The sequence below is a fragment of the Lissotriton vulgaris genome, chromosome 1_1 (assembly GCF_964263255.1).
Source record: "Lissotriton vulgaris chromosome 1_1, aLisVul1.2, whole genome shotgun sequence".
Taxonomy (NCBI): domain Eukaryota; kingdom Metazoa; phylum Chordata; class Amphibia; order Caudata; family Salamandridae; genus Lissotriton; species Lissotriton vulgaris.
This window is the reverse complement of record NC_141685.1, coordinates 583,383,148-583,406,360: the sequence shown is the minus strand read 5'-3', so window position 1 is coordinate 583,406,360 and position 23,213 is coordinate 583,383,148. Positions and strand designations below refer to the sequence as shown.

The window sequence follows — 23,213 nt, the reverse complement described above, 5'->3', positions numbered from 1 at the left end:
CTCTTTTTATCTCTCATATGTTGGTAACATTTTTTTCACATTACATATGCCCAATGCATTTCAAGCAAAAACTGCCCTTCCTCAGGGGACTTCGTTCTGAAAAAATAATCATATGCCGGTACATTATCCAATTCACTCTATCAGCATGTAACCAATTCAAAACATTATAGTAAATCTAATACTTTGAACACCTTATATCCCTGTGGTGAAATGATACTGTCTACGTAAACCATATTCATGAAATTCTCATTACCACGGTGAAAACATTTATACCTATGTGTGTTCCCTTTAACTAAAACTCTCACTGACCTTCTTTATTTGGGTTCTCGGATCGTACGCATCTGTAAATAAACAATCATGTGCTCATATTACTCAAAATTGTTCTGTTTGTATAATGACCGGTTTAGATGTTATGATCGCCTCTTAGTTTTCTTACCGGGTAATCTGTATTCTAGCGCATATCGCGGGAATTGCTCAGCTATAATCAAAGGGAATGTGATCAATCATCCCACGAAAGGAACACCAGTAAAGCTAAAAGTAACAGGAACATGCGACAGCAGCAATTTAATATATATGTTAAGATGTCCATGTGAATTGTCCTATGTGGGTAAAACTCAGAGGAAAATAAAAACCAGGCTCATAGAGCATAAGAGCAATATCAGACTTAAGAACCCCAAATCGACAGTGGCAGTTCATTTTAATGAAACAAAGCACAATCCTTCGCAACTGAAATTTTGCATATTGGAAATGATAATACCCATAGCAGGTATAGACATGAATAACTCACTGTTAAGGAGAGAGACATTTTGGATGAACTTTCTTTGTACCTTACATCCGAAAGGTTTAAATGAACGGATGGAATTGTGCGTCAAACAATTTGTTGAGCGGGACCTGCCATAATTGGATGCCCAGTCACTGACTGGTGTTGGTCCTGCTCTGCTGCATCGGCGCGCTAGACTACTGGGTGAATTCTAGGAACTTGCGCAGCGGGAGACGTCCTACTTGGGGAAGTACCCCTGTACCCAGGTATATGGAGAGGGAGAGAGGCCAGGGCGCACTTTGGCTCGCTTACTTACTCCCAGGCACCATGCTACTTAGATGACGCAGCTGCAGGAGACAAATGGTGCCCATATTACGGACGGTGCTGACTTCCAAGCTTATTTTTTATCTTATTACACTCACTTGTATACTGCATGCTCACCACTGACTAGTGAGTCATTGGTGGAATACCTCAACAAAATAGCAATGGTGTTGATTGATGGGGGGCAGCCGGACTTCTTGGCCTTGCCTATTGATGCAAATGAAATTATTGAGGCCATAGATAACCTGGAGGGCTCACAGGCCCCTGGCACGGATGGCCTCAATGAGGCGTTTCGTAAGGCTTTCAAGGAGCAGCTTGTCTCGCAGTTACTGGAGAATTATGGGGAGGTGTTGGACTCAGGTAAACTCCCTCCCACTATGCGTGAGGCAATGGTAACTTTACTATTAAAACCAGGTAAACCGGCTGACAACTGTGCCTCGTGCCTGCCATTATCCCTCCTAAACCAGGATTATACATTATTAGCTAAGGCCCTGCCACACCCATTTCTCTCATAATCGGGCAGATCATATCTTCCTTTCAGTCGGCTTTCATGCCTAACAGGTCCACATCAGTAAATCTATGCATGTTATTCTCAATTATTACCCAGATTAATCTTGAGCTCCCTGCCGCAGCGATTTTATTGGATGCTTAAAAACATTTGACTCCTTGGAGTGACATTTCTTGTATGTAGCATTGAGTAAACTTTGCTTCCCTCAAAATTTTCGGTGCCTGGTCCGCCTTCTGTACACTAACCCAGTTGCACAAGTATAGATAAATGGGGTACTGTTTAATAGATTCACACTGTCGAGGGGCACCCAGCAGAGATGCCCGCTATCTCCCTTACTTTTTACTATTGCAATGGATCCGCTGGTGCGGCAGCTGCAGGAACGACTTGTAGCAGGGAATAGGATTTCATCAAGGTCCCGTACTAGCGTTGATATATGCGGATGACATCCTTCTGTTCGTCCGCGAGCCAGCCTTGAATCTTCCGCCTAATATGAGAGGTGATGAGGTTTGGCGTTTTTTCTGGGTTGGTCATCAATTGGAAAACATTTGAAATATTTCCCTTGACTGACACCACCACGCCTTTCTCGCTGAAGTTCCCATTGCGATGGTGTGATGTACCCCCTAAATACCTCGGGGTCACTATACACTGCGTGGCTTCGGAAGTAGTGCGGTTAAATTATGGTCCGGTTATAGATAAACCTTCTGGACAGATATATCGCTGGATTGCATTGCCTCTATCCATGGTAGGGCACATAGCCATAATTAAAACCGTTGCGCTGCCCAGGTTCTTGTCTCTTTTTTTAAACATTCCCATCCCCCTTACCGTAACCTTTTTTAAAACCCTTATAGGGATGCTGACTCAATTGATATGGGCTGGGAGACAGAGGCGAGTGGGCTGGAAAACACTCATTCAGCCCTTTGAAAGGGGAGGGTTTGGGGTACCTGATTTTTAATTGTACTATTTAGTAGCGCAGGCGCACTATGCCTACTTTTGGCATCACCCAGACGCGCGCCTTTAATTTTTGAAACCTGAGCACACCCAGGCCCGTGCTTACCCACTTTCCACTATCATTCCACAGGGACTTAGGAGAACCCCAGCTGAAATTCATATCCAACAAACCACGAGCTGGGCCTGGGATCACCTGCGCAGGTACTTGGGGTTGAGTTCCTGTACACTCCACACTTGCGGATTTTAAATAATCCCTAGATTGGACCCATGACCGAAACATTGACACAGCGGGTTCTCATCCGCTGCCAAGTGCACAATGTAGGCGGCATGTCCAAGAATGGTCAGCTGTGAACGGTGGCAGTTATAACGGTGGATCGAGATGTTAGCATGCTTGACCGCTTCCTGGTGCACAGAACGCAGATCGCGCTGACTGCCGCACTCTGCCCCGCAATCAGGGAACCTATGGAACTTCCCTCTTTGGCTACAACTATTGCGGCGGCCGATGGTGCACATTTAGTTGCCAAGATATACCGACAGGCACAAGCGCTGCGACCAATGATGGGAGGTGGAACCCGAGCAGTCTAGGAGAGGGATTTAGTGCCTCCTGTGACTGACAAGATGTGGGCATATTGTTATGAGCAGACTCGTTTGGTGTTCAATAACTTTAAACATATACTCCTGCATTTTAAGTATCTACATAGAATTTATGTTAGCCCAGAGTTACTCGCCAAAATGGATCGTTCGAAGCCAGATCAATGCCAGAGATGCACGATGGCGCAGGCTGATTTTATCCATTTAGCATGGAACTGTCCTGCTGTACTGGACTACTGGGAGGCGGTATTTGGGCATATTGAGCTGATGGTTGAGACTGAGCTTTTGCACACACCCTTACTTGCTTTGCTGAGATATGTACTTCAGTTGAGTCAAGGGATAAGGCGCTTTACCCCCATTGCATTAGTAATGGCTAAAAGACAGGTCTCACTAAACTGGGGAGGCACTGCGACACCCTTGGTGAAGGCATGCCTCAGGGATATGGTGTATTGTGATACGACTAGCGATGTGTACTCAATGAAGTATCAAACAGAATGTAATGATTATTGGATTGATCATCCGGTCCTATGAAGAGGGATTGGTAAAATGTCTTTATTACATGTACCTTTTTTTTGTTTTTGCGTTTAATGATTATGGATATTTTAATTCTAAGTGCGGATACATTTACATCAAGGCTTGTCAATCTGTGCTTCAAGTAATCCGCATTGTGACAACGAAAGTGTCTCCTTCCTTCTTATTTTCTTTGTATAAATTGATGAAAACTGCAATAAAAACACGTTTAAAAGGAAAAAAAGTTTTTCATTTCTTAGCAGTGGAAATCTCATAAAGTCGTTTATCACTGGTGTAAGGCTAAATGCTTCCATAGACTAGCACTGGGTTACCTTATTATATTTCATAAGCGTTACTTTCAGATGGGGAGCAGATAGGTGAATTGATTGTAATTTATATTTCTCTTTAACAGTGAAGTTAGATTTTATGTTACAATTAAAAAAAAAATTAAAACACTGTTAGAAAGATTTTCTGTCCATGCTAAATGTTTTCTTCTGCCAGTGTCTTGGTTCACATGACTGTGAATGGCTCGGCTGTTGTGAGTTGAGTATTGCTTCCAGACAGTGGGACAAATGAACCTTAGGTGTGAGGGGGAAAGGGTCTTCCTGACAGGCTGGCTGAGGCGGAGTTGTCCCCTGCCCTAATTATTCTTCAGAGGGCTCTGCATGCAGCACACACAAAAGAACTTGACATCAGGCCTGCCCTTGCCTTTGTCACCCTAGAAAATTTGGAGCCAGGGCAAGCCATTTTTAGGGTAGGTCAGTGAATTCCCCCACACAAAGGCTGGCACCAGGTATAAATGTGGCATCTTCTGAACCTTTCAACCTCTCATCAGAACATTCCAGGACCTGAGGAGGATTTCTAAGAAGGGTAGCCCTGCTACCAGAGGGTCTGCCCTGCTGTTTGAAGGACTGCATTTGTTGGCTGAAGAAAGAAGATTGGCCTTGCTTACCTTGATCCTTGTCAACTAAGAGTGACTACAAAGGCCAGTTGGCTGACCTCCTGTGTGGACTACAGGGATACAGCAAGTTTCCAGAGTCCTCCATGTAACTGCCCATCCCTGCTGCTGTCTTCTGCTCAAGTGATTCCTGATCCCCAACAGGTCCTGCACCCTTGGCTGACATTAGTGAGAACACCTCTTCAAGAAAAGAGGAAAGGCCTGAGGTTTAGGCTCCTTGCAACCACAAAGTGACCTCTTCATGCCAAGAATCAAATGCCCAAATGACTGCCAATGCAAATCTCCAGTAGGAACTGATCTTCAAGTGGAAAGCGATCATCCCTGGTGACTGGCAACGCGAGAACCTGTTTGTCTCACCAACCGCTCACTGCGCCAAAAGCCTCCCCCTCACACACTCCTTTAACAGGAATGGAACTCTTTGCGCTATACTTGAGAAGGTACGTTTTTAGGTCCCTGTAGCCAATACACAGTCCATTGAGCTTGGTCCGAAAATGTGACTATGCATCCGTCTAGTGCAACCAGATAACTGTGAATGGTGCTTTGTGCTTCTTGACGCTATTTTTACTGATAAATTTAAAAATTAATGTCTTCAGTTCTACTGATCCGATTTTTGTCATTCTGGTACCATTTCATTTATTTAAAATATACTATCATTTTCCAAAGGAGTTTGGAACTTTTCTTGTGTTGAGGTTTCACCTTATTAATCTTTGTGTGCTGCAAAAATACTTTTCACATTGTCTGTAAGTTAAGCCTGGCTGTGTTTGTGGCAAGCTACCAGAGTGTTAATAACAGGTTCATTTGTTGACTTTTGTGGTTCACCCTAACAAAGATTTTGGTAATTCTTTGAGGGAGGCTATCACCGCTCTCAAGTAATAATAACATTTCTTACACACACATTTGTGTTCTTCTTCACCAACCAAGCACATACTACAATCAACTAAGCTTCTTTCATACTCACTTTTTCCCACAAACTCTGTTGATCTAAATCCTGTACGCTCATAATGCAACATACATAATTCAGCCTTTCTTTCATGCTCCATTCTCTACCTTGGATGCCAATTTGAAGTGCTAAATTCCTCTTCAGCCTTAATCTGTACTATAATTTCATTTTCATCTTTTCAGTCTTTCAAAATGTTCACTCTCCTCTCTTTTGCTTTAAATAATTTGTGCTCCTCTCCACTCAAGCTACACACATCCTCCCCTTTAGTATAACATTCTGGTTAGTTTGTGCAACCGGACTAAACTATTTATTGTCAGTAGCTGAATATTCAGGATCACCAAAAAAAGAAGGTCTTTCAGCAAAGCATTGAAAGCTGACAGGTATGGCGCCAAAAACTCAAGCTTATAAAGTATACTACCAAAAACATTATATGACAAAATATGAGAAGAAGACGGAAGAAAAGTACAGACAAAGCATTTCCCATCCCTCATATCTATATATTCTTTCAATAAATGTTCATGAACATTATTTTCAAATTTACTGACTAATCTTTTACTATGTGTAAGTGTGATGTGCCCAACTTTACTATATACCGTATGTAGCTAATTCAACTTGTGATGAAACATATTCCACCGGAGAAATTAGACACAACATAAGGCCAATTACATTTACTATCATCGCTTTTGGTGAAACCATGCTTATAATTTCACAGCATCTGCTGAGCCCTTTCTATTGAGATCAAAATCAAACATTAAAAGAACTCGGGAACCAAAAATCGTCTTCAAATTTGTTGATCCAAATAATAAATCTTTTTTAAACTTAATACAAAATCAAACTTCAGGGTTTGTTTGGTTATATATAGCTTGATTTGGTCAGTTCATAGATTCAAAACTCTTAGTCTTCATCTGCATACTTTAGAAAAATGCAAAACAATGATTTTCTTGCAGTGTTCTAAGTCTTAGTTCCAAAATTTCACAACTATCAGGGTTCGAAAAATTCAAGGTTGTTCTTCTTCTTCTAATTCATTTTCAAAGATAAATGGCCACAATTTGTTAGTTTGTAGACTTCTACAACTCACTTTTCATCTTCTTTCGACATAGATGCCAGACATGTCCACTCAGGTGATGTGTACTTTCTGTTCGGGATTCTCTTTTTTTTTGTCTCTAAGCAACAAATGAACAGACTTCAGTTGGGAATGCTTTTTCTCTTAGAGACTGATCTTCCATTCTCCCAATAGCTACGTTTGCAAGTTCTCTTTGCTGCCTTGATGCACTCTCTTGAGTCTTGTTTCTTTAACTGTGACAACTAATGAATTTTGCAGTCTTACTTGTGCTCTGACCTGTATCTGTAACCCGGCTTACTATGAATTGTTTCTTTAGCTTGAGGTTCTTGAGCTTTTTTTGTGAACTGGATCAGAGACTATTTCCTCTTGCTGTATGTAAATTTGCAACAACTCTTCACTCTGATTCTCATAACAAAATTAGCTACTGGTACGTTCACCAGGATCTTCACTCTAACCAGCATTATAAGCTTCAGCCGTCTCACGATTCACTTCTCCACTAGTTTCTGAATTTACTCTGTCTCCCTACTATGGATCCATGCAGCAAACTTGAGATTATTTATTGGAATCACTGTTGTTGTCACTACTTCTTCATTCTCCATCTTTAATCTTCTTGTGTAAGATGCATGCATCCACTGCGGCATTCCTATACCCTTATTTTCGCAACAATATTTTTTGAGTTTCTTTCCGTCGTTGGGCCCAGGGGCCACATATATATAAATAGATTATTGCATACATCAGCATTGTGTTGTATATTAGCGTTAAATAATTAAACGTATCGGGTTCCGCCGCCATCTTGTTCGCTTGTTGGAAGATGGATTTTATGGTAGATGTTTTGTTTATCCCTTTTCTCTTCAATTTCCGTCTTTGTTTTGAAGTTTGCTTTCTGCCTAACCATTGATCTCCTTCTTCTGGAACAATTGGAAGTTCTGTGGAGATAATCAGTTGCTGTTGTTCCTGTTGGGGCAAGTGTAAGGAACCCCCTTGCTCTGATCTCGGACTTTTGATCACTGGTTGTATTTGTCCGTCCTGAACGACCTCTTGGACTGTACTTAATTCGTGCCAATCCTTAGAGTGGATTTTTAGGCCGTTTGGTTCCTTGATGGTTTCACTGTGGGTCAATTCCTCAGTTTTTTTCTTTGGGGCGTATTCCGCATTTTTTCTTTGTTCATTTCTATTTCCCTTTGCTACTTCGTCCCTTTGAGGGTGGTGGCTAACATTCTTTATGTCTGTTAAAAGATCACTCATTACGGCCGGGAGGGTGGCTAATTTATCGATGATAGCATAACAAGTACAGCTTGGAGGGTTAATCATAGTTTCTGATTGGGCTTTTTTAATCAGCTCATTCAGGTCTAGTAGCTTGTTGTCGATGTTGATGACATGCATGGTTAGGCAAGTCAGAAGGGTTAGTTGAATATCCATCTTGTCTGAATGGTATTCCATTGCTTTTGTGGAAAGATTCATGGTGTTTAGAAGGGATGCCCATAGTCCACTCGCCTCTACTGTAAGAGCCTTTGATGTTTTGTGTATCTTATTATCTAAGTCCTGCGGTGACATGTCAAACTTTCCCTGGGAATAGGTATCAACCATTTTTTCCCATTCTTCCGTTGTCAGGAAGGACACATTAATTCCTGCTATACCTGGTGGCAGATCCTGCTGGAAGGACGAATGTAATCCTGCTGTACCTGGTGGCAGATCCTGTGAGATGTTGGTGTCATTGTTTTCTAGGGATGTGTTTGTTAAGGGTTTTTCTGTTAGTTTTTCATCTGGTAAATGTTGGAATATTCTGTCTCCTTCTCTTTCCAGTTCGACAATATTTTTGCATCCCTCCTGTGCTCCTATGGTGCGATGAATAGGGGAAAAACAACAAGGCCATTTGCGGCTGCTGTTACTGGGTTCCTTGTTGTGTTTGTATGTGACCCAAGATGGCTTGATTGAATTATGATGGTTGGCTCCAATGCCACTCTTGGGATATCGGCGAATCTTAAGTGGTGTTTATTTGTGAAATTTTGCATGATCTGGTTGTAGCCCATCTCTTTGGCTTTTTCATTTTTCGCGTCATCCCCAAATTGGGGCTCCTCTTTGCTGCATTCAATGTTTTGCTTATGCCGCCTGGCTTGGTTCCTTTCTTTTTTGTTAACGTTATCTCTGTCTCCTTCCCTATTGGGTTCAGGCATTGATCTTGGTGAGTATTTTTTGTTGTATCATTTAGAGTGCTCCCCATCCCTAAGTCAAGTGTTCCTTGATCTTTTTTGAAAGAAATTTCTGGGCACAGGGGTGAGGGAAGGCCCTTCTGTATGGAGATGGTGTGATTCAGTGATGCCCCCGCGTCTTTTATGAAGGAGAATCTTGAGTAAATTTTTGGTTGAATAAGAGCGTTTTTAATTTCGTCTGGGTTAACGCCGGTCCCTCTGCTTCTGTTTCCCTTTTTAAATCCAGGTTCACTAAGATTTCATCCTCCGTGTTGCTCACTGCATCTGTTCTTATTGATTTCTCCTGGGTGTTTAAAGGAACCTTGAGGATTTTATTTTTATTTTTTCGATTATTAATTACCGTTGTGACTGACCGCCTTTCTTTACCAGATCTCATGTCTAGATCGTTGTGGAGTCTGCGGTGTCTGTCAATCGGTCTTTCTGTCTGTCTCCGTCCGTCTCCGGAGCACGTTGTTATTCCCAATCCTGTTATTAATATTGTTGCTAAGGGATGTCCTTAGGGATGTTGTAAGACTGCTGACTGCTGTCTCTGCTGTCTCTTGGCTGGGCAGGGCGTGGTTCTCTAGTTTTGCTAGTGGCTGACCTGAGGGGGGTTATGCTCCTCAGCCCCCTTGACCTGGAGCCTGTGGGTAGGCACCCCCCTACTTTCAGCCCTTTTAGAGGATCCTTTATAAGTCTTTTGTTGTCTTTTGTTTATGTTTTGTAGTGTGGTTTATTTTCTTTTATGGGGGTCTTTTATGAGTCTTATAAGGCACCCCCGAGCTCCAGTTTTCCTGAGGGCAAAGAGCAGGAGGGATTAGTCTCCCCCAAGCGCCGCACAGCTCACGCCTCTCACCTTGTGCCTTCCGCCATCATACCGCTGTGTCCTTTTTTTGCTTTTCTTTGCTTTTCTTCGTTTGCCCAGCTCTCTTCTTCCCCAACTGTGTGGAGTTGATGGGGTTAAGTGAGGTTATTTGAGGATAATTAACCGATTAGCTGCAATATCGGCTGGCTTTGGCGAACTATGGTTTGGTTGCAAAGGGGCAGAGGGGCAGAGGAGCGGAGGAGCGGCTTTCCCCTGCCTTCGCCGCTCAACAGCGCACACAGCTCTGCCCAGCCCCGCCCTCCGCCTTCTATCGAGCCTAGGACAGTGGCGGCTGGTGACATTTGAAAGTGGTGAGGCGGAAACTGATAATCATACAGCACCGTAGCGAGCGAGCGTAGCGAGCGAGCCCAGACCCCCTAAGGAGGGTTAGGGGGGAATTCCCCCCGAGAAAATTTTGAAAAAATAGTGGAAAAATGGTGCATTTCCAAGCAAATCTGAGAAAGCAGGAAGGTTAATAAAGCAATTGTGAAAGTGCAGTTATTACATTAATAAAGAGGTGTCATATAACATAGGTAGCTGCTTATTCAGCATAACCACAGAGCTTCATAATAGACTTTGAAACACAAAACACAATGTATTGCCGAGTACCTCACATATGTATTTTAATAACAAACAAATAAACAGGACGCAAACTAGCAGCATTCAAACAGAGAATTCTAAATCCTTCCAGGCTGGGAGCCCGGCTGGCATCTCTCTTTCTTTCTCTGTATCTCCCTCCCTTTCCTATCTCTCTCTTCAACTGCTATCTTTCTACCTTTTCCCTCTCTTTCTCTCTCTTCCTATCTCTCCCTCTTTTTCTCTGTTTCTTTCTCTCTGTTCCTCTCTCTCGCTCTCTCACTCATGCAGAACACGGGGAGGGTGAGCACAGGTCAGAGAGCTCCCAGCTGCCCTGTTTGGCCTCAGCCCCTCACCCTGCATGATAGCTATGGGGGCCTCTTCCTCCTCCGGTAGGGTGTATGTCCCAGGGAGTGTAACACACAACAACACCCCTCCCCTGAGGCTATACCAATGGTGGAACTGCTTCAGGGTGGTGCTGGAACTATAGATAGGCCTGTGTGTGCCCTTACTGCACCAGGTGTGATTTCCATGAAGGGGGCCCTGTGCCATGTAAGTGGGAGGGAACTAGAATGGAAAGAGCCCTGGAATCAAACCCTCCTTGGCACACATCCTTCAAAGACGTACTGTCTGGCCTCCACTTCTCTCTTTCGGACGATGACTTCCTGCTCTCAGCAGACCGCAGACCCCCAGCCCTGCGGTGAAGCTCCACAAGGGGATGTGAAGTTTCTCCTTCACACATGACGGAAGCTGTACTTGAGTGCTCCGCCCCCGTCCCTGCGTGTGCCCTTCCTCTCCAAGAGCACCCTAGCGCTGCGGTCAGAGATGCCCACCTGTGCAGCATGTGATAGCATCTTTTCAAAAACATATTTTACGATAGCATCTTAGAACCAATTATTCATTGCATACCTTTGCAAAAAAAAAAATGAAATTCAGCTTAAAAATATATGTATTTGTAATTTGGCAACACATTTTCAAAACGGAAAATATATTTACTTTCACTTTAGATAACGATGCAATCAACTCGAGTAACCCAGTTTGCACAAATCCTGATTTCAATCAGATTCAAATCACAGACACAACCACCTAAATGGTGCCCATATGCACTTGTCATTTCTAAACAGATACGAATCTATAAGAAAAACCAGCATTTTGACTTAACAAAATAATTAAGGTTGAATTTTCTGCCAGAAGACATGGTAGTTCATCTTTGTTATGTGATTTCCGTGCATCATCGGTTTTAAAAGACTGGCTGTTTTCTACGTCCCTCACATAGACAATGGGGAGACTTACACGGAAAGCTGTAAAATATGAAGGAAGTGGTGTAAACACAACACATTATGTAAATATTGGATATGTTCCTGCATTCTTCCCATTGACAGATGCAATCAATCTTTCATTAGGCTTATGCTGCGTAGCGTGAGGCAGTTACAGATGAAAGGTTGTGTCCGTTTTAGAAAATCCTTTTACTCGGGCACTACTCAGAAAATAATATTAATTGTATACTAGTAGGGGTATTTTAGCGCACACACCTAGCTGGAGAGCAAAGGGGTGTTTACCATGGGCCTGTGGCCAGAGAAGCAGTTTATGGTTGTTAGCGAAGAGGGAGTCAGCAAGGATTTTAGGCAAAGTACATGAATTGCAATTTATTAATGTTAGCGAAATGGGTGTGGGTAACGTTTCAAGAAATGCATGCTCATGAACGAGTGTGTGTGCATACTCACAAGGGTGCTCGAAGAGCGCACACCTCACTATAAAGCAACAAACTGCTGGCCAGAAACCCTGAGATTCTGTTTTATAATTGCAGCAAATGTACATTATCGTGCACTATTTGTGTGGACATAAGTAAGTTAATTCATGGAGCACACTCCTAATTACGACGCAACAAGATGGCGATGCCAAATTTCAACGGGTGCTTCGAGGTGCAATGTAAGGCCGTTTGCACGGGGCATGCGTAATGATTTCACTCATGTAGTTTGATTTACCTCTCTCACTTTACATCTGTGCTTAGCTGGAGTGAGATTCTTGGAACACTTGGAATGGGCCGGTAAATTGAAAGCAGTTTATTTATTTGGACAAACACAGGATCCCCACGTAGCATTTTCAAGGATGATAAAAGATCAGCAGAGTTTTGAGCATGAACATACTCAAAACATATTAAAACCAGATTAATATGTACAATTTCTTTATTAATCAAAAACACACTACAAGACATGAAAAGATGCCACTGGGAGCTTGCTTGTCACGGTTTGTTTATGGTTGACAAGTGACTCGGGCTTTGTCATTACTGCAGCGAGTTGGTTGTGGAGTGTGCATAAGGTTGGAAAGGAGCCGGTGGGGTGGTAGACAATATGTACTTACTGCTCAAAAACACAGAAAGTATTAGCAGCTACTCAGTGGTGGTTCTACAAATGGATATGCTATCTGACCTCTTGCACACTATTCATCTCAATTATTATAACCTCTGAAAAGTTGCATGTGTAATGTATGAATGTTGTTAGCGCTTGCGCTTCATAGCTCAATCTGTATAGATTTATAGAAACAAGGCTAAGGACTTCGTGACTAGGCCACTGCAGCTTGAACCCGTCATTGCCACCAGCACCGTCCGTCAATTAGTGCACAAAACACAACGGCCCCACCAGAAAGTAACTCTCACACACTTAGCTCCCGCCCAGAACAGCTCGCACTGAAAACAAAGCCCACCACGAAGGATACACCACACTTAAACATCTATCTCAATGACTACAGTTCATCAAACCAAGCACATCTAGTCATCTAATATCTGATGAGTTCCTGTTCGGTTTTGGGACAGCCTACCAATCATGTCATTAGGGAGCCTGTGCCCTGGAAGAGGCAGGCCTCCCCAAAGCAATAACTGCATTCATCTAATCTGTATATGCACCCAGCCAGCCACGGCAGAGTCACCATGATAAAAACAAAACAATAATCCGCACTGCAGCTCGACAAATTACTTTGCAAAGACAGGTGTTTCTTTACTTTTTGGGTCTGCGTGTTCTCCGGAATGCGAGGTGACTGTTTATGGCTCGGGCATTACTACAAAGTGATATTCATTAGAATAATCTTCACTTACATTGAAGGTTATTCTAATGAATAGCAGTGCTCGGCAGCAGTACACAAGACAGGCGATGCTCACAGCAGCCACTTTGCCCAACGCTGCAGCTTTCACAAATTCCTTGCGAGTCAAAGTCAAATGTATAATGTTCAACAACTGGGAAAATTCAACCTAAGCATTTTGCAGCGACTGTAACAATCCTCGCTTGGTCTAGAGAATGATCAAATGTTCCAGAAACATTGTCAATCCATCATACGGCGGGCACGAACAAGCCTGACCTATAAATAAGCATTGTATTCTATTCAGCTGAATTTATTGTAAAATAAGACGTCTGAAAACTGTGCGTTATATACGAACTGGTTTAAAGTAATTGCTCGGATACTACAGTATGGCCCTGTACTACTAGCATAATTTTCAAATGTAAATGAGACTAGTACCGTACTAGTCTCATTTACATTTGAAAATTATGAAGAGCAAAGGACTGAGACCACGTGTTGCATTGACCCAACAATGAATGGCAGATAGAGCGCAATTCATTTCCTTCCCTTGTACAGCACAACTGGCACATATCATCTACCCCACACTTTTTTTTTAACTAATCAATGCTTAGATTGTAAACAAAAAAAGTGGTGGGCCTAAACCTATTGCTGGGGTTCTGATAGGCTCAGCGAACGTATGTCAACGGGGGGATAGATTGAACATTATTAGCACTATTTAGAGAACACCGGTCCCACAGACACAAGCTGCCTGTGGCTTTCGCTCCTTTCCCCTGATATCCCGCCTAAAAATCGTTCATAATGAAGACAATAAAGGAAACCCACCTCACGGTTGTCACTAGTGTCCGCTCAATTTTCCCACAGCAAGCTCTCACAAACGTTTTGGTCCCTACCGCATACTTGAAGATAGCAGTGCTACCACAATCCCATTCTCCCACTACATACACAGCAAGCAACCAGAAATTAGATAAAGTGAGTTGGCCAGAATTGCAGGATGCTGACCTGACGCTGGTTTCCCAGCTCCATCACTGGCAGCTTTAGACATAGCGTCACATCTTCTTTTACTGTTGGGTAGGACGCTGGTGTTCTAGTTTGTAATTGGATGTCTCATTAACAATGATGCATGTGGTGTGTTGCATTCATATTTGATCCCAAATACAACGTATTGCATCTGCTACAAGAGAGCTCTCATCTGCCACCTGTTCATAATTTCGAAGGCAGGTGTGAGTGGCTATTACACATTCACAACCTAAGCATTCCCCTATGGCGCCAATGAATAGCCAGCGGTGGCTTGCATGAGAGTGACTCTTGAGTTACACTCTTCAGTTCTAATGTCATTAAAGCGAGGAACACCACCCAGGGTTCAGCTGCGTAAACAACGAAATATTTACATGAACTACACAGAAAAATGTCACACGATATTCTGCTTTCTCCTTGCTTGCACCAGGGTGGATTTGGGAAAATAATGTCACCCGCAGGTCATGCTTATCTCTACACAAACACACTGCTATTAACTAGATGCATTTTAGGTGTTTCGTGCACAGAGCAGAGTGCTGCGAGAACGGCATTTCTTGTGAACAGGACAGAGTGGAGTATGCAGGGCTTTGTTTTATGCGCTACCAACTTTCCCGCAGGACAGTTTTTCATGCACATGTCAAAGTGTGGGTGCAGGACAGTGTTGTGTGTATACTGCATAGAGCAGCTTCAGGGGAGAATGTGGAATGCAGGGCTCCGTCGTACACAGGTCTGAGTGTAGTGTCCACTCCAGAACACTGTTCACACATAGGTCATACTGTAATGCACTTGGTAGTGTTTCGTGCACAGGTCAGAGGGTGAGAAAGAGTAGGACATTGTTTCGTGCGCAGCCCAGGTCAGAGAGTGTGCATTGCAGAAACGTGTGTGTCTCATGCTCAGGTCAGAGTCAGTGTGGAAAGTAGGAAGTATTTTGTGCACAACTAAGAAGAATGTGAACATGAACAATAGGACACTGTTTCGTGTAGTGGTCAGGGTGTTGAGAGGAGTGTTTCGTGCACAGTTTAGAGTGTGGAGACCAGGTCAGTGTTTTGGGTACAGCCAGGTCATAGCAGTCGCGGCTCGCTTGGTGTCGTGCGGGAGGTATGGGGGGGGGGGATTATTAAAACAGAGGGCACATGCAAGCACTCGCACTGCTCAGCACTTGTACAGACACAATTTAAACATGGATATGTTCCTGGATCCCCCTGTGCAAGCGTCTGCTGCTTAGATTTCACTATAGACTCAGCCCTTACCATCATATCTCTGTTACCAGCCCATCATGTCCTGATTATCTACATTGATTGCATCCCTTCTTTGGCTAAAACTGGTCTGGTGGGGGCAAGAAGACTGCTCTTTACGGGACACCATTTGTGTCCAAAGTGTTCCATTGCATCAGTTCTTAGGAAGCCCATTACTATATATGATTTCCCCTCGAGTGCTGTGATCAATTTTTTAACTAATGAGTGTTAGTACCCAAAGCTCTGGTCAGAATCCTGTGGCAGGCGCTATAAATGTGTGTGTGCCGAATACCAAAGCTATGTATTCGACCGATCTTTAATCCACTAAAAGAAACTCGCCATCAAGTGAATAAGTATTTGATTGCAAAAATAACTGAAACTGAAATATGAGTAAGCAGAACTGTAGCCAGACTCAGACACGGACGGTTCATTCCACAGATCGGCGAGTCTCGCCTAAGCACAGACAAGATGAGCATTGCATTCACAATTGCACAACAATAGCCACATGGCTTACTACTGGGCCAGACCCCGCCACATAAAATATATATTTAAACAATCCTACCTGAGGTCCGACTCCTGAGCAGGCCCCGGGTCCGTTGGCGCCACTACAGACCCTCTCAGCTATATGACTTTCAGTTTTACACTTACTCTCTAGTCTCTTCCGAGCAGCCAACTGCCACACGCGCTGCACCATCCTGCTGCAGCAGCCAATCCTGGCGCCGCGTGAACAGCGCCACTGCGCCAGGATTGGACTACGAGCAGGACACTATCTGCCCTACATGAGACCTGGGCCCCGGGTCCCCCTATGTATCTGAGTGCTAAGGAGGGAGGGTGGGGGGAAGGAAGGTCTACTGTACGCATGCGCGGGTAAGTCAAAAAATTGACTGCTCCGGGATTTAACATGCGCAGGCAGCACCTCGCTGCCTGTCTGTGTGACCTGCCTGCCTGTCACTCTGCTGCAGCCCCGCCCCCCACGGCCCACTTCCTTCTGGATGCCCGATTCGGTCGGGCTTTTCCCGGAACAGGTAGCGCGCCGTGCGCTCGGCTCAAATTTCATTTTAAAAAGTCTGATTTATTTTTAAAAAGTAACTATTCATTGGCAGTGCAGTCGTCCATGGCTAGTGGGGCAACGCCCCAACGCCCCCAATGGACGCACCGCCACTGGCCTAGGACACCGCGGTCTGTGCTCTACCCTGCCGCTCGACCCCCGCTGGCTGGACACTAAGCGGGTGAGCGGGGGAGCAGATCAGCAGAGGAATGTGACGGGCCGCAGATAAAAGATGTGTTTGCGGCATTCGAGGAACCGCTGCCGCTGACGACTCCTCTCTGCTCCGCTTCCTCACCGGCTCTGGACTGCTCCAGCAACGACAAACCACGTACTGGATCAGTAGGTATTTCCTCATCAGTTTACACAAGTAAAGTAAGTGTAAAAGGATTGGAGTGTTAGCTGGGAATTATTTTGACCTGTTTTAACGCAATTTTGTCAAGCAAATTCGTCATGGAGTAGGTGTAAAGATCATCCATATTTGTCATACTGGGGTGCAGAGGAAGTAGGTTATTGCTAATGTAGGTTGATGTTCGCAGATCTCTTGCCCATGCTTTGGTCTTACGAGGTTGTTCCTGTCTAATCAACACCCTTTCCAAGATAAGAAAAGAGATTAGACAGTGGTCTGACCAATCAAAAGGTGATATGCCATCCAGTTAAATAACGTATTTAGCAATGATTAAATCAAGGGTGGAGCCCTGTTGTGGGTAGGTCCATTGCAGGACTGGGCGAACTTGAGGTCCAAGAGGAAAGCCTTAAAGGTGCTCAGTAGGGGATCTTTTGTGTTGTTTCAGTGTAAATTGAAATTCCCAAGGAAGATATGGTTATAGTGTTGCTCAGAATTAGAGGAAATGGTCTCCATTATTTGTTCAATAAAAAGAGTATCCCCAGGGGGTGATAGATCATGCGGAGTGTATAGACTATCCTGTCATTTGTTCAGATTTCGATACCCAGGTGCTCACAGGTAGACTTCGGAGCAGTTTGTGTTTGTCTCAGGGTAAGTAAAAGTTTCATGCTATGCCGCCCCCAACTTTGACAGTCTATTCAGTCTGATGATGTCATATTCTGTGACAACTAAGATGTCTAGAATTGGTGAGGAAGAGTCATTGAGCCAAGTTTCATTTAGAATCAGTAGGTCCAGTTTATGCGTAAGAATGAGGTCTGCAATATCGGCTGCATGCCTTACCACTGACCGGCAGTTCCGAAGCATCGATTTGATGTAAGGTTTAGTTACTACGGTATATAGGTGTGATGTGGAGACAGGTAATAGATCAACACAAAACTTAACATAATGCAATTAAAAACAACACATGAATGCAGAATCACTTGCCTAAAGCGTCTTAATTGAGAAAAGGAAGCTTTGTCTTGTCTAACATGCTTGGGATTATGCCAAGACATGATCAACTAGGTCCCAAGGAAATTATACTAAGATTAGTGGAACAGCCCTATTGAAAATAGAGATAATCCTTCTGAAATTCCCAGTGCACACGATCACAGCCACAAAGAATATCTGGGAAGAGGATCACTTTGGAGCAAAGTAATTAAAAAATATGTAATCCAAAGCAAGACACGTTGCAGTTATTTCAGCTGGACGTTGATAGGCCTAACCCAGTAAAATTTAGCAATGGCAAGGCCCTTTAACAGAACATTTTAGTAAATCAAATAATTGTTACATGTATTGGTTATAAAACATTTGCTCAACCATGATGACGCTGATGGTGATACAATACTAGCAAGTTTCAGTTCAATAAACTAACTACATTTCCTTGTGTAATTATTGGAAATCATGCCACGAATGCATATTATTCCATGTTAGTGAAGACCGAGGCTGTGCAAGAGTAACAATTCCCTATTTGACAGGGAAATCTGGAGCTCAATGTCTTTCTTGGTTAAAGGAAACGTTGTTGAAGCCTGGAATGATATAGATTTCTAAAATCAGGTATTCTGGGAATCCAAGGAGCAGTAATTAGTTTTCCTTGGGTAGAGTTTTTTTAACAGTATTTATCATAAAGCCAATTCTCAAATATCCAACCCTGTTGTTCATTCTTCTAGGGAATTGAAATTAATACGGGGCGAGAGCCCCCGCCATGGAGTTTAAAACTAGTGTTAACCAATGGCATCTGTACTGTAAGAAGCCTCACATAAGGTCTATACTTGCCTCATCTGACTATGCAAAAGGATGATACACATTCATAATATAGGTATTCGTGCATGTGCCCTCTGCTATCAAATATGAAAGCTATATAATGTTGCTGTGCCTGCACTCTGAGCATTCCTGTCAAAATCTGTGCTTTTTTCATTCTAATAATGTAATATTCTAATAAAATACTCTCACAATATTACAGGAGGCTTGAGGTTTTATGCCACGGATAATCTGGTCGCAAATGCTCTCATCGATGCCTTCGCTGGAATTTCATCCGGGAATGGAAATCTGTCTCAACAGTCTAATCAGGTCTGTTCTTCAAAAAACGCATTATAATCAAACATATATGAAAGAGTACCCTCTACTACACATTATAAGAACATTGCAATCCACTGAGCACTTCTGTGACCTTACAAAGTTTTGAAGTTCCTTTATCACGAAGTGAACTCTAAGATGAGATGCAACCTATTGTAGTGCGAGAATAAATGCTGTTAGATAGTCATTTGTTGCAAATATATACTATAAGCAGCATAATATAAAGTACTTAAAAAACAGCTATAGTTCAGAAAGTTTTGTAGCATGCAAATAAATGTGTCCCTTTAATGATCTCTAGCAATGGAATAAACAGATTGCTGTAACTGCATTCTCTCAGCTAATGACTTGATTTCAAAGAAAAGATCGAAAAAACGTGAAAGGTAGTCTTCCATTTTGTTAAATGGCAGGGCTAACTGTGCTCCGTGGCCTTCGGCCTTATTTTCCCTCTATTTGGTGGTTCCGGCAGCAGGCACCGAGATGTTACAACTCAACAATGATAAAGTATTACAGCAGAATAGCGTTTTTATTCCATTTGTGATTACTTATGTTCCAATTAGACTGTAAAAAGAGAAACGTTTATAACATATTGCATTGTTCCCTTCATTATGAATTAAACAGTTGAGTAAAGAAAAGAAAGTATTATTGTGGAACTACCGTGTGCTGCAAGTGTAGTTGTAAACATAAATGGATTTCTATACAGCAAAAATGTCGTGCCGCCGACTGCCAATGATTTATATATGTGTTAAATGAGTCTTTCGTCATAGAGCTCTTCTTAAAATATGTCTAATGATTTATTTAAGATTGTTTAGTGTTATGAAATTATATACCACGTGACTGGTTTTTTGTTTCGTAAAAACACATCATTTAACGGTAACACAAATAAGCAACTGTCTTTCTAGTCTCACGTGAGAGACAGTAAAGTTATTAAACTGTAAATAACCGATTACCGTGAGCTCACTCCAGACCAAGTTATAGGTAGGTTCAAATAACATAAGAGCTTTATCATGAACCATAATGAGTGAGATGTAGTGTGGATATGGTTCTTACAGTACTGTATTAAGGACCCAGGATATAGAGAGAGTGAGAGATGTATATGTGTACAAATACCGAGACAGAATTATTGTTGAGAACGTTTTAATGACCAGTGAGATGTTTATGTTAATTATGCCTATTCTCACAGACTTGTCTTCTGTCCTTAAGATTTCCATTAATAGATAGAGGGCTAGTTAAGGAGAGAGGCAGACAGCCAGTCTGTTACTGGTGAGAGTATTGATTTATTGATTTTGCAGGGTGTATCTCGTCACGTGTGAGGTGGTTTGGCACTTTTTCACTTGAACTCGGGTATTAGTGAATTGGCCATGATGGTGAATATGAGAATAAATGTAAGAATGTCTTTTATGTTTACAAATATTAGACCGGACTGAAGTTGGTCAAGAAGACATCCATACAGAAATTAAGTATGTTTTTTTGTTTTTCACAATTTTGAGCAGAGTGACAAGTCATTGGTCCTGAAGAATGCCACAAATTTGTATCATTTGGCAGAAACATGTTGACCTAGTTAGATAGGGAACATCCTTACCCCTATTGTTACACTGTTTTTAACTCCATCCATTGGGGATATTCAATAAAGTTATTTTCCCCACATGAGGTAGTTTTAATACACTTTTATATTATTTGGCACTCTGCCCCTCACTCACACTTTACATTGGAGTATAACACACCTCACGCTCCTCTCCTTAGGGAGAGTTGTAGCCCACACTGTGCACCTTGCTGGCACTGTGTGTAAGGGGGAGCCCAATGATGAAGCAGGTCGCCCTATGGGTGAGTGAGAGTTCTTGTCTTTAAAAGGCAAATGCCCTACATTGTAGGCTGGTCTACTTACACTCATGTTCACTTGTTAGTTTTAGAAACCATCAGGTTACCTTTTGTGAGAATTATATAAGTGGAGTGGTACCATGGATGGTTATAATTCCTCCATTAGAGACCCTGTTGTGATTTAATAATTCAAGTTTTTCTTACATCCAGTACAGCATGGGGCAATGGGTCAGTAAACTTCACCCATTAACTTCACTATGAGTGACGAAATTCAGCTCTTTCTTGAGGAGCACATCTGCCCTCATAGTAGTTCCATTCAGTGACAGAGACTACTGTGGCAATATGCGCTTCCTGAAACAAAAATAATTTTTTGATTTTGTATAATAATTTTTAACATTAATAAATGGTCAGCAACTCAAGCCACAATGTTTTGCAAAAATAATGCCATAACAAAACAAGCATTGATGAAGCTGAAATGCTGGCTTGACCATCTGAAATGTTTTCCGACACCCCTCAAAGAACACAAAGCACTAAGGAAAATGAACCAAGGAGCAATGCTAACACCAGCTCACTACAATACAAAAGGAAAATATTAGAGAAAAAAATGAGTATGGAGACCAGAAAGTGCAATCAATGTAGATAATCAGGACATGATGGGCTGGTAACAGAGATATGATGGTAAGGGCTGAGTCTATAGTGAAATCTAAGCAGCAGACGCTTGCACAGGGGGATCCAGGAACATATCCATGTTTAAATTGTGTCTGTACAAGTGCTGAGCAGTGCGAGTGCTTGCATGTGCCCTCTGTTTTAATAATCCCCCCCCCATACCTCCCGCACGACACCAAGCGAGCCGCGACTGCTATGACCTGGCTGTACCCAAAACACTGACCTGGTCTCCACACTCTAAACTGTGCACGAAACACTCCTCTCAACACCCTGACCACTACACGAAACAGTGTCCTATTGTTCATGTTCACATTCTTCTTAGTTGTGCACAAAATACTTCCTACTTTCCACACTGACTCTGACCTGAGCATCAGACACGCACGTTTCTGCAATGCACACTCTCTGACCTGGGCTGCGCACGAAACAATGTCCTACTCTTTCTCACCCTCTGACCTGTGCACGAAACACTACCAAGTGCATTACAGTATGACCTATGTGTGAACAGTGTTCTGGAGTGGACACTACACTCAGACCTGTGTACGACGGAGCCCTGCATTCCACATTCTCCCCTGAAGCTGCTCTATGCAGTATACACACAACACTGTCCTGCACCCACACTTTGACATGTGCATGAAAAACTGTCCTGCGGGAAAGTTGGTAGCGCATAAAACAAAGCCCTGCATACTCCACTCTGTCCTGTTCACAAAAAATGCCGTTCTCGCAGCACTCTGCTCTGTGCGCGAAACACCTAAAATGCATCTAGTTAATAGCAGTGTGTTTGTGTAGAGATAAGCATGACCTGCGGGTGACATTATTTTCCCAAATCCACCCTGGTGCAAGCAAGGAGAAAGCAGAATATCGTGTGACATTTTTACTTGGCCCACGTGAGTCATATTGCAGCACTTACTCTATTTCGAGGTATTCTATGAGGGGACTATAATTATACAACACGATGACAATTCTAAACTTGAATATTTTATTATTTTAGTATGATCAGTAATGACTATTGTACAGTATGTTTTAAACGTGTTAATGTATTTCCCAATCATTAATTTTTAGTTTTTACCACTTCTCGAAAAGTATTTCTTTTAGCTCCATCATTGAGATGAACACATGGTAACTCGTTTTTTGAATGCACTGTCACTTTAAAAAACACTTTTTGGACATCACAAATTTGTCGAGTGAGCAAGCGGCTGTGGGCTGCGAAACGCATCTTGGCATTCGCGATAAATAAACAACTCTGAAGCACTAACTTGGGTCTGTGTCCAGTTTGCGGCGAGGGGGGCTCAGTACCTAGCAGCGCGAGTCGTACATTTGAATTTACTTCATATATATATATTGGAATGAAACGCATCAGGATTGCCCAGAATTGCTCGAATAAATGCTTTGAAAGCACAGTGTTGCGTGTGCGGCTCATCGTTTCCTTGAAGGGGGACAAAGTGTTGTAATATATATATATTCAACAAAAAAGTCCCCAGATGCAGGACCGCACTCCGCAGCAGGGAAGTTTGCAAGAAACTATTTTATTAAGCATGTGACTTCCCTTCCCCACACAATGTCTACAGGCTTGACGCGTTTCAAAGCTTTATGCTTCTCTTCAGAGGCCGGTATCCAGCAGGACGTTCTGTGAGGCTCTCCAATCTCCCAGCTGGAATGCTTCCAATCATCGCACAGCTTCC

General features: G+C 42.8%; 1 protein-coding gene across 1 annotated transcript in view; it reads left to right on the top strand.

The window, feature by feature from the left end:
- LOC147747508 (calcium-activated chloride channel regulator 1-like) overlaps nucleotides 1–23,213 on the top strand; it is an 820,724-nt gene that overhangs the window by 482,217 nt on the left and 315,294 nt on the right. The window contains exon 9 of the mRNA XM_086953977.1: nucleotides 18,941–19,047. Within this exon, the coding sequence (XP_086810103.1) occupies nucleotides 18,941–19,047 (107 nt within the window). The remainder of the gene's footprint in view (nucleotides 1–18,940; nucleotides 19,048–23,213) is intronic.